The sequence below is a fragment of the Mizuhopecten yessoensis genome, unplaced genomic scaffold, assembly GCF_002113885.1.
Source record: "Mizuhopecten yessoensis strain PY_sf001 unplaced genomic scaffold, ASM211388v2 scaffold4553, whole genome shotgun sequence".
NCBI classification, from domain to species: Eukaryota; Metazoa; Mollusca; class Bivalvia; order Pectinida; family Pectinidae; genus Mizuhopecten; species Mizuhopecten yessoensis.
The window spans coordinates 255558-270238 of record NW_018405604.1 but is presented as its reverse complement, the minus strand read 5'-3'; the positions used below and the strand labels follow the sequence as shown (position 1 = coordinate 270238).

The following is a 14681-nucleotide window of genomic DNA, read 5'->3' as shown; positions in this document are numbered from 1 at the left end:
CAAATGTTGTATAATCAATGTAACCAAAAATAAAGTCCCAGTTTAGTTCGGTTACCAGCTTCATAACACGCTGCTTCGCCTTGATAGCCTACCAGCTAGCAATTCAAGTACTTGGGGGTTACTCTAATGGACGACTTCAGTTGGGGTAAACACATCCACTCCACTGTAAGTAAAGCTTACAAAACACTGGGCTTCCTGAGACGCAATATGTCATCATGCTCCAGGAAAGTCAAATCACAAACGTATACCACTCTAATGAGACCGACTATCGAGTATGCCTCTACATGTTGGGACCCATAACACCACAGAAAAGATTGTACTGTTGGAAACCGTCCAACTTAGGTATATAACAACTACAGGACCCGTGAACCTGGACGTGTCACCAGCATGGTACAATCACTGAACTGGGAACCACTGGCACAGAGACAAGCAAAAGCAAGAGTTACAATGATGTACAAAATCTTAAATGACAAAGTAGCCATCTCCCCTAATGATCATGTTAAAGTGTCAGACCGCCGTTCTAGGGGAGCCCACAAACTCCAACAAATTTCTACTAATTCGGACAAATATCGAAATTCATTTTCCCCCAGAACTGTATCAGGGGTCTCACTAATTTGCGCCATAGGAGATTTAGCGCCATAGTTGCGCCATAGGAGTTTTTGCACGCCATAGCAAAATGTAAATGTTTTATCCACGAAATATTTCGATTTTTCCATTGGTATACTCATTTAACATGTTTTGGTAAAGTATCATTTAAAAAAATGTGTACTTTGTTAGAAAATCGATCTTGATTTACGAAGCACTTTTACACTAATTTGCGCCATACGTGTTTTTACACGCCATAGCAAAATATAAGAATTATTTTCAGCAAATAGCTGTGTTTCTCCTTTGGTGTATGCAATGAACAGGTTGTGGTAAAGTTTCATTCTTAAAAAATGTTTATTTTGTTAGAAAATCGAAAAAATATTTCTTCGCGATTCAGAAGTCAATTTCAAGGGAAGTAACTCGTACATTTGCAAAATACGCCATAGCAATGAATAAGACATGACTAGTACTTGAGAGGGAAAAAAAGAAGTTATTTATGCATGTAAACATGGAATAAATTACAATTTAAAAAAGATAGACATGAACAAATTGTATATTAATTTTAGAATTTATTTACAACAGTTTATTTATTACATCTACTTAAATATCAATCACAGCTACTTCAAGCTATAACAACGGTGTCGACGAAGAGATATATAGGTATATAACTACATGGATAACAGGAACACGACTGCACGACACCCTCTCGCTACATGAATTTTACACTTTTAACAGGGTTTTTAAAACGAAGTTCTGTATTATGCATTTTTCTAGTTTCAGAAATAATTAAACAAAGCTGAAGTGGTGCCGGGGTGGGGGTGGGCTCACTGTTACAAGTAAGTTGCGAGTGAACGAAATAACAATGATGCATCACCACAAGCTTGAACTAGCTTTCAACGATGCCACATCAGCAATTCAGCAATTCAGTTTGGCAACGGTATACATACAAATCGCCTCTTAAAAGACAAATATAGTCGATAAGCACAAGTGCGCCGGAAGTATAACTTTCGTCGCAAGGAATTTTAACCAATCAGAAATAGTTAAGCAATTTCCTTCGGACCGATAGACAACATGTCTTCCCTAAAAGAAATTGTTATGATGTACCAAAGTTTAAAGAGAGAATGGGACAAGAAGCCCCCAAACTTAGACCGTTGTGGAGAGTTGCTGGCTAAACTGAAGGTTTCAGCTTTATCTTTGAATATAATTTAGTGAATTATCTGACGGATTTATGTTTGGAAGTGTATGCCGGCTTTGTTGCTTTTCAAATGTGCACTGTCACTAGCCTTTTTTAACGAGTGCTTCTATATGATGCCAAGTAAAATTAGAATGAATGAATACAACACAATACGTTAGAATAATGATTATTTCTCAGTTGGTAATGTTAACGATTTAATACGTAATGGATGCTTTGTCGTAGATTAAAATAGGTATTATTGTCAAGAGTGAGTGTAGCAAGATATTTATTCTTTCTACAATGTGAGACATGATAAGAATTATTTTCAGATCAGTTTTCAAATTTGGCTTTCATTTATATCAAATTGGCACAATGAAATTGTTCACAGGCATTTTTAAAAACTTTGTAGTAAGTAGTGGGTGTTGGACTACCTTTCAAATGAACATCCTTATATTATAAATCATACACAAAATTATTAAATAATACTTATAAAGGTTTGTTTGTGTTAAAAAATATTTGAAGAAGACATGCTTTTTTTCTGCTTACTTGACAAAGATATTTCAGTAAACTGTGGCATATGCATTATTCAGAAGCCTTCTAAAAAATTCAGTCAAGTGTATTCTGAGTGTATCGACAAAGAATACTGAAGTGTTTGATGTTCTGTGCTCTATTTCAGATATATGCTGCTGTATATTTCAAAAATAATTACACATGAATGAATAAAATGGCAATGATGACTCTGCTTGCAGGAAGATGCGACTTTTTGTAACATTGTTAAATGTTTTAACAGCAACATTTAACATATGTACATCTGTTCCAGTTTATCCCTGTTTACAGAGACTTTTTGTCTCCGTAGATAAGACCTGGGTGTATATTGCTGTTTTTCAAGACCATCTCAGAAAAACAAGGGAATTTCAAACCTAATTATACTAAAGCTTCATTGAAAAATAGTTTGGTCCTTATATATTTGTTAAAGCGATTTCAGTTGGAAAAGTGCTAGTGTACATATAGTGGTAATTGCTAGCCCAACATCTGGGGCTCACAAAAAATCCCATGCAGCCCTGACTTTAAAAGGATATTTATGAAAGAAAAGAGTAGTAAAGTTATCAGATTCTATTTTTTATCTGTGAAAGTACAAGAAAAAAAGAAAACCTAAACTTAAGCTTTTTAGGTCACCTGAGACAAAGTCTCAAGTGACCTATTGCGATCGCCTTTTGTCTGGCGTCGTCCGTCCGTAAACAATTTACATTTTTGACTTCTTCTCCAAAACCCCTGAACCAATTTCAATGAAATTTTGCAGAAACCTTCCATGGCCAAAGGTCAACAAATAGTGGCTGGTTTGGTCCCCGGCATTGAAGAGCGGGGCCAAAAAGGGTCAAATTGACTAAAATTTCAAAAATCTTCTTCTAAAGACCCAGATATGGTAGAATCAAATACTCTTCATAGATGGAAGGGTCTTAATTAAAGGTGCTTTACCAAAATTGTGAATTTCTTTACCCACAGGTCTCACGTTTTCCCCTGGGGAGGGGGTAAACTTTACTATAGTTTATATAGGGGAAAAAATCACATTTTGGACTAACATTTGTTAAATTTCCATTGGAAATAATTCAATTTGGGTTATCATTATCAGTATTGGGTAGCAGATTGATGGTATGCACATATCAGCCCTGACTGACCCCCTGGGGCTGATGGGTGGGGCCAAAAAGGGTTGAATTGACTGAAATTTCAAAAATCTTCTTCTCATGACCCAGATATGGTAGAATCAAATACACATCATAGATGGGAGGGTCTTAAGGTGCTTTACCAAAATTGTGAATTTCTTTCCCCACAGGTCTCACGTTTTCCCCTGGGGAGGGGGGAAACTTTACTATAGTTTATATAGGGAAATCACATTTTGGACTAACATTTGTTAAATTTCCATTGGAAATAATTCAATTTGGGTTATCATTATCAGTATTGGGTAGCAGATTGATGGTATGCACATATCAGCCCTGGCTGACCCCCAGGGGCTGATGGGTGAGGCCAAAAAGGGTCGAAAAGACTGAAATTTCAAAAATCTTCTTCTCAAGACCCAGATATGGTAGAATCAATACTCTTCATAGATGGAAGGGTCTTAAGGTTTATGACCCTAGGGTCTCACGTTTACCCCCTGGGGAAGGAGGAGGGGGGCAAAATTTATCATGGTTTATAATGGCAAATGATACTTTGAATATTACATGGTTACAATTATAACCCTGAGTTGACAGTTTGATACTTTGAAAATTTTGAGCCAGCCCTACCCCAAGGGCTGTAGGGTGGGGCCCAAAGGAGTCAGTGTGCTCAAATTTCTTCATTTTCCTTGTTTAGAATCGGAGGTGCTAGTTTCAAATACTTTTTAGTCTTAAATCTGTATGCTAGATATTGAATAAGGTGGTTTTATTGTTTTTTTGTCATTTTGAATAATATTTCTCTTCATGTTAAAAACCAAATCAACTCTCTGTATAAATATATCAGGTGACCGTTAAGGCCCATGGGCCTCTTGTTATTTTTGAGAAATTGTGGCCAAGTCTAATGTATTATTGTTTTCTTGTCCTTTGTCAATTATCTTGCCAGGTGTGTGAGAAATACTCGTTGAATCCCCCCTCCCCCTCGATATGATACATTCATTCACTTGGTGAGCCTTTGAGGAAATAGTTGAACTTTACCTGTAAATGGTATTAGTCATTGTAAGTAGGATCATGTCAGGATAATGAATTGTTGATTGTGATCAGATGTTCAGCATTTACTTTATATTAAAAAGGAAAAGTTAATGCTTACAGTGTATGTTGAAAAAGCAATACATGGTGTAGGTCGTGATCAGATGGTAGAGGCCTAGGTTCTGTTCTAATTCTGAATGTCTCTGGTTTCAGTGGTTTGAATCTGAGTCTGACCTATTGCCCATTCCCTATCATTGAACTGTTCAAAGGTAGTTATTCTGCTGTTTTCTGATCTACAGGTTGCCCTGACTGGTGTGATGTTCCTCCCTACAGATGATTCCTCACCCACCAAACAGGAACTACTTGTTGCACGTATGTATGAAGTGTTCACTTTACAACTTTTCTTATAGATTTGGCTCTATATGATAATTCTTTAGAACCATATGAAAACTTGTGTAGGTACAGTTCATTTTTCTAGCCTATAATGAGTTACGGCCAGTACCCGTACTTCTATTACAATTCATGCATGCATCCTGTCATCAAATACCACAAGCCATTATTTCATATACAGCCTGTATAGCTTAGAAAAGTTTAAAATACAATACCGGTAAATTGTCATTAAACAACAAAACTGAAAATTGTCTTGACCGAACCCTGCTGAAATACACAGAACACACAGGTACCCAAACGTTAAAGGTATCTGTTGTACAGGTTTTCAAATAACAGTTACTAGGGTGATAAATTGTGTTTATGCATGATATCAGTTTGATGTGATATCTGTTTTTCTTTTCAGGTGATATATTAGAGATTGGAGCACAATGGGCCATCTGTAAACATGACATACCTGCTTTTGAAAGATATATGGCACAACTTAAATGTTACTACATGGACTACAAGTAAGACTGAATTACTCTATACATGTTAAGTGGTGATGCTGTGCAAACTTCTTGTTTTAAAATATTACAGATAGCCATTCAAAATTTAAACAGTTTTCAACTTCACTGAAAAGTAAATGAAGTAGTTGTGGTTTAGACAGTTTACTTTATCGTCAGTTTTAAAATGCTTTATTTGTATGAGCATTGACGGATCAACAATTAAATGAAATTAGAAAAAAACTACATGGATACAATATATAATATACATTTATCCTGTTAATTTACTGTATATGTATTTTTTACTGTCAATTTGGCAGTAGGTCTTATCAATGAAAAATTACTAGGAAGCAATAATTTTGTGATTGATTTTGAGTGACCATAAATAAGTGTCTACAAAAACATAGAAGTAAGTTGTTTGACCGTTAATATCTGCTGCTGGTCACCCATTACAGGGACAACCTGCCAGAGTCCACTTATAAATACCAGTTGCTAGGCCTCAACCTCCTCTGTCTACTGGCTCAGAACAGGTTGGCAGAATTCCACACTGTAAGTTGATAATAATGTTAAAAACATAGATTTAATTCCAAACTTATTGTATTGTTAAAAGCATTCCTGCTGTGGAATGTCTGTGTCATAACAAAGAGTGGTAATATAGCAAGGGTAACTTTACTGTGAAAAGGAATTGCTAAAAATTACAATGTATCATTCACTTCACTTCGAGAGACAATATTGCAATGAGGGTAATTATATTAAGTTTCCTAGCATCAAGTAAAGATGAAAAACAGATCTTTAAAAAGTATGACTGTAACTTTGATTCCGAGAAAAGGTGCAGAAAATTTTATAGCATTAATAGTGAATTGGTTTTGCTTGAAGACTTCAAATTTTTAATTGATTTGAAGTAACTACAATCAAATCAATATCGTGAATAAATGTTACTACCAGATATTGATTGTACAAATGACAAAACATCAACCTACAACACATTTGTCATCCTGGTACATAGTTAGTACATTGTGACTGTTTGTTTTGTAGGAGCTTGAGCTTTTACCGGTGAAGGAACTACAGAACAACATCTATATCAAACATCCAGTGTCTATGGAACAGTATCTGATGGAGGGCTGCTACAATAAGGTACTTTCTTAGGTCTAATGGGTCTTATATAGTACACAATTTATGTATGAACTTTGTTTATTTTAAAACAATCATGAAACAAGAACTTATATTAATCACTCTTGTTGGCCCGGATGCCTCCTTAACCCATAGCACAATTTTAATACAGAATGTATATTATACAAGTCAACCATAAAATATTTTCTCTTTTGAAGTCCCTTCCATACAATCAAATAACCAAAATTAATCTCTAACATCTAGCATAAATAGCAGCTGTATACAATATAAATGTGTGGATACCAAAGTATCAGTTATCCAGATATAAACTTAACAGAGATTGATGTCATTGAATGTATTTTTTTCTAGGTATTTTTAGCCAAAGGAAATGTACCAGCAGAAAATTACACATTCTTCATAGACATTTTATTGAACACCATCAGGTATGCACCTGTTCCTTGTATAAATTATGATTACTTTTCTCCTAATCAGAATTGTACTTAAAGCGTCCAGGTTACCTGATAACATTTTGATTTATGATAGAAAATTTCTGAAAATAACCACTTTGCGAATATGATCACACGATAATCTGTCAGTAGATACATGTAATGTATAGCAGGAAACTTTTGCATTTTGATGATAAAATCCATATTAGCCTAGTATTAATTTCAACCTTCACATTTAATTGATATGTATATAATATTGTTTACTCACATTCGCTGTAACAATAAATATTCCCTCATTATGGAGGGCAAAAGGGATGAAAGTTAAAATTACCAGTCCTTCACTTCAGTCATTTTAGTTGTATTAAGTGTAGGTGAACATACTGTAGTACTTATTGACAGAAGTTCCCCTTAACTCATTCACCCCTGAAGACACGTTTGAACTCTTCCAATTCAAAGGTTGGAATAGTTCATTATGAAATTTCAGGGGTGAATGAGTTAAAACCAAGATCTTTACATTATGGTCCATGTTTTTTACTCATCATCATGCATATGTTCTTAGCAGCATGTATATTCTATATTTGTTATTTTCATACATTGCCTTCTGTCGCTTTGTAGAAACGAAATAGCCAGTTGTATAGAAAAGGCCTATGAGAGGATAGCTTTGGGAGAAGCTGCTAGAATGCTGTTTTTTGAGTCGCAAAAACCCATGAGAGAGTATGCTGTGAAGGTGAGTTTATCTATACATACCTAATACGGTATATTCCACACTTCGTGGAACTACTCGATTTTGCAAATACCCTGTGATTTATGGCTCATTTTCCAAGAGCCACAAGTTATTACTGGATCTATTGCCAGGTCCATTTGTTGGAGAGTTGCAAGAGACGTAACCTAACCAAGACATGGGTTATTTCCCATGGGAGATGTTACAGCTAACTGCTTACTTTGTTCAGTTTTCTTCTTAGTTCATTATAAAATGGTAATAAACTTTTCCAGGGGATACCGCTTTAATTAATCTTGACATATTAACTGCTCAGTTTGTATGCCATGCTTACTTTTCAATCTTATGAGTTCCTTTTGAATTTACTGACTTTTTGCTGCAATTCATTAACTTTCAGCAACTTTTCTAAGAATGCAAATTTATTTGAAATTGAATGTAGAAAATGCTCTGTATATCTCACCAAAAATAAAAAGTATTTGAGCAGAAATATATTTTAGGTAAGTAATACAACTCAAGGTCTAAGCTAGTACAATTGTATGCATACTTTTAAACTTAGATATGCTACACTGCCATACACAGACCCAATTCTATCAGCAATGGGGGTTAACAAAAACCTTTAAATTAACGATATGTCATTATATCTAAACCTTGTTATACCTCTACCATATTTTTCTTAGGTTCTGTACTAAAATTTTAGCATTATGAGGGAAGGCAATGAATAAATGTTCAAAGAGGGAACCATAAATCAAGTGTTAAGGAGGATAAATGGGTGTTGAAGGTAAGAGAGGTAGCAAATGGAACGAGGGACATATATCATGGTTTTCTGTACTTCCAGTTGATTGTTACGTCATTGGTTTGTGTGAGAAAATTACGTCGTTTTCTCAAAGATTGATGGCGTCACTCTCACAAACCAATGACGTAACAATCAATACCTGCTCACAAGAGCAGATAACTCTGCAATACGCAAAGACGGAATACTGGAATCAGGATATTTTGGTTAACTTTTTATCACGTTTACCTCCTATATTTCTCATGATTTTCTGTTTTCAGAGAGGTTGGACAGTCTCCTCAGACAACTTCTTCCGCTTTTCTGTATTTGAACAGAAAGACACAGATGAATCCATACCGGCCATGCAGCTTGCAGAACAGACGATAGAATATGCACGAGAACTAGAAATGATTGTATAGTGAACATGTTGTAGGAGAAATATTAATATTATAAAAATCATTAAAATGTGTTCAACACAGTGTTGTGATGGTACATACTTTAATGCAGGTAGCAGATTCCTAGTCCTACTTTACAACACCAGGGCCCATAGCACTTGCTTTCTGCCCTGCGAGTACTCAACAAAATCTCTGTAACGAGCAGCTAATGGATACCTATGGTGACAGAGTATTTTACAGTGTACCAGTGTTTCTGTCAGTCTGATGGAGACTATTCAAACTCCGATTTCTGTGTGGAATGATAAAATTTTATGAGACAAGGGCATTTTAAAATGCATTGCATTCTCCTTTAAAAGTCTGGAACCCACACCAAGGAATAGGAATGACTTGACTAGACATTTGCGTTGTGTATATCGATGTTTGTGTGTGTGTAAGAGAGAGAGAATGTTGAAAGTTGTTTACAACTTGTACTACTTGTACTAGGCAGTCATCACATTTAATTGCACTGAGATGCAATCTGCAGACATTCATTTATATTGTGAATCTTACGTTGTATGCAAATACATATTACAAAATGAACTCCACGTCACTCACAGTCGAATGACATCTGGGATTAAAACATAAAAACTTGTGGATTGTTATACTGTACCAAGTAATGATTATAACACACAGAAAAGCTTAATACAGGTTAATATTTGGTGCATTATTTTCATCGGTTTGCACTGATGTATCATTTTCAATTAAAAAGTATTCCTTACATCTGTGTTTTTTTTAAATGTTTACACATTACATAAAATGATTTAGGGTTGGAATTCTCCAGATTCGATACAATATTTGGGGAATAGATAAAAACTCAATAAACTATATATAATAAATAAAGTGTGAATTCTCAATAATGTCTACCGCAGGTAGTGAGTAATATCTGCTAATAGATTATCCATATGCATATATTGTCAGGCAAAGTTCAGTTTAAATATTGATATAGTTTACAAATGTACAGACAGTATCAAATACAGCATTACTCCCTGAACAGGAAATCCCAAACAAACTCCTATTTTCATTTGATAAAGTATGTTTTCTATAAAACAGAAGCGCGTGTGGTACATTGATTTTACATACCAATTGCTGTAATGCCCAAAAATAATAATCAAAATGTGCAAACCCAAAGGCGGTACACTGCAGTAAAATGCAAAAAACGATCATGCTGTAGTTGGGTGAATTATCTCCCTTAGACTGCATATGAAATGGAACATTGGGTGATACACATTTTGATTCTAAATTTTTATACCTTTTATTTATTTCTAGTTATGTTTAGAAAGTCAAGTACCTTTTGTTAACATTTGGTTGTAATAGTGGTATAATATATTTGTATGGAGTAGATTCAGGTTTTTATGAAGGCTAGAAAATAAAGCTCATGCAAATAAAAAATTGGGATACTATAGAAAAGTAACAACCTTGTGGATGTTTTGTTTACAGCCCTCCTCTATTGAAATTTTACAGGGCGGTTAGTGTGCAAGGTCTATATCTAAGGGGAATGTGTTGCCACCTCCACCTACCTTGATCCCTGATTAGGCTGTTATTTTTCTCATTAATTTAGGTAATGCTATACATTTATTTGTTCTTTGAATAAAGTTGAAGATTTGAAATGTTAATGTTATTAGCAAAATACAATTATGAAATTTTCACTAGATAGTGGGTCACCAGAGATTCCTCACGACTAGTTTCATAGTCATCCTTTGGTAGTGGATTACAATGAAAAACATCACATTTTCATCGATGAATGATTTTATTATACAGATAAATCATTGTTGTCAAACATAATTTTGCAACAATGTATGATGTGGTGAAGCCAAAATAATCAAGCTAACTTGTTTCCATGAAAAAGTGGCTGGGTTGTGAGAAGGCTGCAAATCTGATTGCACGGTGAGACAACTGGATAATGAGACAGCCAGATACCTTGTGGCTGGATAGTGAGACCACCAGATTACTGGTGCATGGATAGTAAGACAACCAGATTACTGGTGCATGGATAGTAAGACAACCAGATACCTTGTGGCTGGATAGTAAGACAACCAGATTACTGGTGGCTGGTTAATGAGACAATCCGATACCTTATGGCTGGATAGTGAAACAACTAGATACCTTGTGGCTGGATAGTAAGACAACCAGATACCTTGTGGCTGGATAATGAGACAATCCGATACCTTGTGGCTGGATAGTGAGACAACTAGATACCTTGTGGCTGGATAGTAAGACAACCAGATTACTGGTGGCTGGTTAATGAGACAATCCGATGCCTTATGGCTGGATAGTGAGACAACCAGATACCTTGTGGCTGGAAAGAGAGAAACCAGATACCTTGTGCCTGAATAGCGAGAAAACCAGATTAGTGGGGCCTGGAAAGTGAGAAAATCAGATTAGTGGGGCCTGGATAGTAAGAAAACCAGATTAGTGGGGCCTGGATAGTGAGAAAACCAGAATAGTGGCGCCTGGATAGTAAGAAAACCAGATTAATGGCGCCTGGATAGTGAGAAAACCAGATTAGTGGCGCCTAGAAGGTAAGACAACCAGATACCTTGTGCCTGAATAGTGAGAAAACCAGATTAGTGGTGTCTGGATTTTGAGACAAACAGATTAGTGGCGCCTGGATAGTAAGACTAATAGACTTGTGACGCCTGGATAGTAAGACAACCAGATTAGTGGTGTCTAATAGTGAGACAACTATATTAGTTGTGCCTGGATAGTGAGAAAACCAGATTAGTGGTTTTTAATAGTGAGACAACCAGATGAGTGGTGACTGAATGGTGAGACAACCAGATGAGTGGTGACTGAATGGTGAGACAACCAGATGAGTGGTGACTGAATGGTGAGACAACCAGATGAGTGGTGACTGAATGGTGAGACAACCAGATGAGTGGTGACTGAATGGTGAGACAACCAGATGAGTGGTGACTGAATAGTGCGACAACCAGATAAGTGTTGTCTAATAGTGGGACAACTAGATTAGTTGTCCTTGGATAGTGTGTCAACTAGATTAGTTGTCCGATTAGTGGTGCCTGGAATACCTTGTGGCTGGGTAGTGAGGCAACTAGATACCTTGGGGCTGGGTAGTAAGACAACCAGATTAATGGTGTCTAATAGTGGGACAACTAGATTAGTTGTCCTTGGAGAGTGTGACAACTAGATTAGTGCTGCGTGGTTAGAGAGACAACTAGACTAGTGGTGTCTAATAGTAAGATAACCAGATTAGTGGTATCTTATAGTGAGACAACTAGATAAGTGGTGTCTAATAGTAAGATAACCAGATTAGTGGTGTTTAATAGTGAGAGAACCAGATTAGTGGTGCTTGGAAAGTGAGACAACCAGATGAGTGGTGACTGAATGGTGAGACAACCAGATGAGTGCAGTCTCATAGTGAGACAACCAGATGAGTGGTGACTGAATAGTGCGACAACCAGATAAGTGTTGTCTAATAGTAAGATAACCAGATTAGTGGTGCTTGGAAAGTGAGACAACCAGATAAGTGTTGTCTAATAGTGGGACAACTAGATTAGTTGTCCTTGGATAGTGTGTCAACTAGATTAGTTGTCCTTGGATAGTGTGTCAACTAGATTAGTTGTGCCTGCCTTGTGGCTGGATAATAAGACAACCAGATTAGTGGCATCTGAATAGTGAGACAACTAGACTTTAGTGGTGTCTAATAGTTAGACAACTAGATTAGGGGTGTCTAATAGTGATACAACTAGATTAGTGGGGTCTAATAGTGAGCCAACTCGTTTAGTGGTGCCTGGATAGTGAGGCAACTAGATTAGTGGAGCATGGTTAGAGAGACAACTAGACTAGTTGTGCTTGGATTGTGAGACAACTAGATGAGTTGTGCCTGGATAGTGTGATAACTAGATGAGTTGTGCCTGGTTAGTGTGACAACTAGATTAGTTGTCCTTGGATAGTGTGTCAACTAGATTAGTTGTCCTTGGATAGTGTGTCAACTAGATTAGTTGTCCTTGGATAGTGTGTCAACTAGATTAGTTGTCCTTGGATAGTGTGTCAACTAGATTAGTTGTCCTTGGATAGTGTGTCAACTAGATTAGTTGTGCCTGCCTTGTGGCTGGATAGTAAGACAACCAGATTAATGGTGTCTAATAGTGATACAACTAGATTAGTGGTGCATTGTTAGAGATACAACTAGAAAAGTGTTAGTGGTACCTGGTTAGTGAGACAACTAGACTAGTGGTGCCTGGATTGTTAGACAACTAGACTAGTTGTGCCTGGATTGTGAGACAACTAGATTAGTTGTGTCTGGTTAGTGAGACAACTAGATTAGTTGTCCTTGGATAGTGTGACAACTAGATTAGTGGTACATAGTTAGAGAGACAACTAGAAAAGTGTTAGTGGTACCTGGTTAGTGAGACAACTAGATTAGTGGTGTCTAATAGTGAGATAACCAGATTAGTGGTGTCTCATAGTGAGACAACCAGATTAGTGGTGTCTAATAGTGAGACAACTAGATTAGTGCTGCGTGGTTAGAGAGACAACTAGACTAGTGGTGCCTGGATATTGAAACAACCAGATTAGTGGTACCTGGATAGTGAGACAACTAGATTAGTGCTGCGTGGTTAGAGAGACAACTAGACTAGTGGTGCCTGGATATTGAAACAACCAGAATAGTGGTACCTGAATAGTGAGACAACTAGATTAGTGGTGCATGGTTAGAGAGACAACTAGAAAAGTGTAAGTGGTACCTGGATTGTTAGACAACTAGACTAGTTGTGCTTGGATTGTGAGACAACTATATTAGTTGTGCCTGGATAGTGAGACAACTAGATTAGTGGTGCCTGAATAGTAAGACAACCAGACTAGTGGTGCCTGGATAGTGTGACAACTGGTTAGTGGTGTCTGAATAGTGAGACAACAAGATTAGTGGTGCCTGGATAGTGAGACAACTAGATTAGTGGTGCCTGGATAGTGTGACAACTAGATTAGTTGTGCCTGGATAGTGTGACAACTAGATGAGTTGTGCCTGGTTTGTGAGACAACTAGATTAGTTGTGCCTGGTTTGTGAGACAACTAGATTAGTTGTGCCTGGATAGTGTGACAACTAGATTAGTGGTGTATGGATTAAAAGCTTTTACTGTATACATACGACCCATCAAGTGGTATTTTAGTTCTGTGTTGTCCTATAAATCAATCAATACCTAGGTTTACCGACCACACTGAGGTGATTGTATATTGATTGTTATCTGATTTTGATAGTTTCAGTGGTCCAAGATTGACAGTGGAATTCTCTTTTAAAGGCATACCCGAAACGGCATATACTCACACATATTTCTACACCTGTACACTTTACTACTTATTGTCCGGAAGAGTCCTCACATAGAAAACATTTACGGTATATATTGACCCTCTTTTCCAGTTAACGTCGGTGTTCTGTAAACAACTCTTATCCCGATCTAAAAATAAAGTCGAATTATAAAAGGTATCGTGAGGATTTCTACCTTGTAATGTGGTTATCTTGCTCGTGACACAGTCTATACTATTGTAGCTGTGATCATTCCTTCTAAAAACAGAGTATTGGTGAGATTAAAAATACGATATTATTTTTTGGTATTTCGTACTTGTGTTTTTAAAAGCATAAATCGATAGATTTAGATTAATAAATATTTTTTTATCGGACAGCTTGTTTGCCTGGATTCGGTTTTAGTTAAAAAGCGATATTGATAGAGGGCTTCGTTGGACGGATTGTCTATTACCGCTAATTATGGCTCGTACAAGTACCGCAAGTGTGGAGACGTTGAACAAACTTCAAATTAAAACAAAAAACAAAAAATAATCTAATGTATAACGCCTTAGAAATGATAAGCAATACAAATGCGTTATGGATCAGGAGTCCGAATTAAATAAACTAACTCCTTTGAAAAAATGAGGGGTATCTTCGCC

At 36.5% G+C, this 14681-nt stretch overlaps 1 protein-coding gene across 1 annotated transcript; it reads left to right on the top strand.

The window, feature by feature from the left end:
- The first annotated feature begins 1614 nt into the window (after positions 1-1614).
- Positions 1615-9502, top strand: LOC110449289 (26S proteasome non-ATPase regulatory subunit 8-like). The gene is made up of 8 exons (XM_021496057.1): positions 1615-1764; positions 4734-4806; positions 5228-5330; positions 5762-5855; positions 6342-6440; positions 6786-6859; positions 7478-7589; positions 8631-9502. The coding sequence occupies exons 1-8, from the start codon at positions 1657-1659 to the stop codon at positions 8766-8768; spliced, it is 801 nt and encodes a 266-aa protein (XP_021351732.1). The 5' UTR covers positions 1615-1656; the 3' UTR covers positions 8769-9502.
- Positions 9503-14681: the final 5179 nt, after the last annotated feature.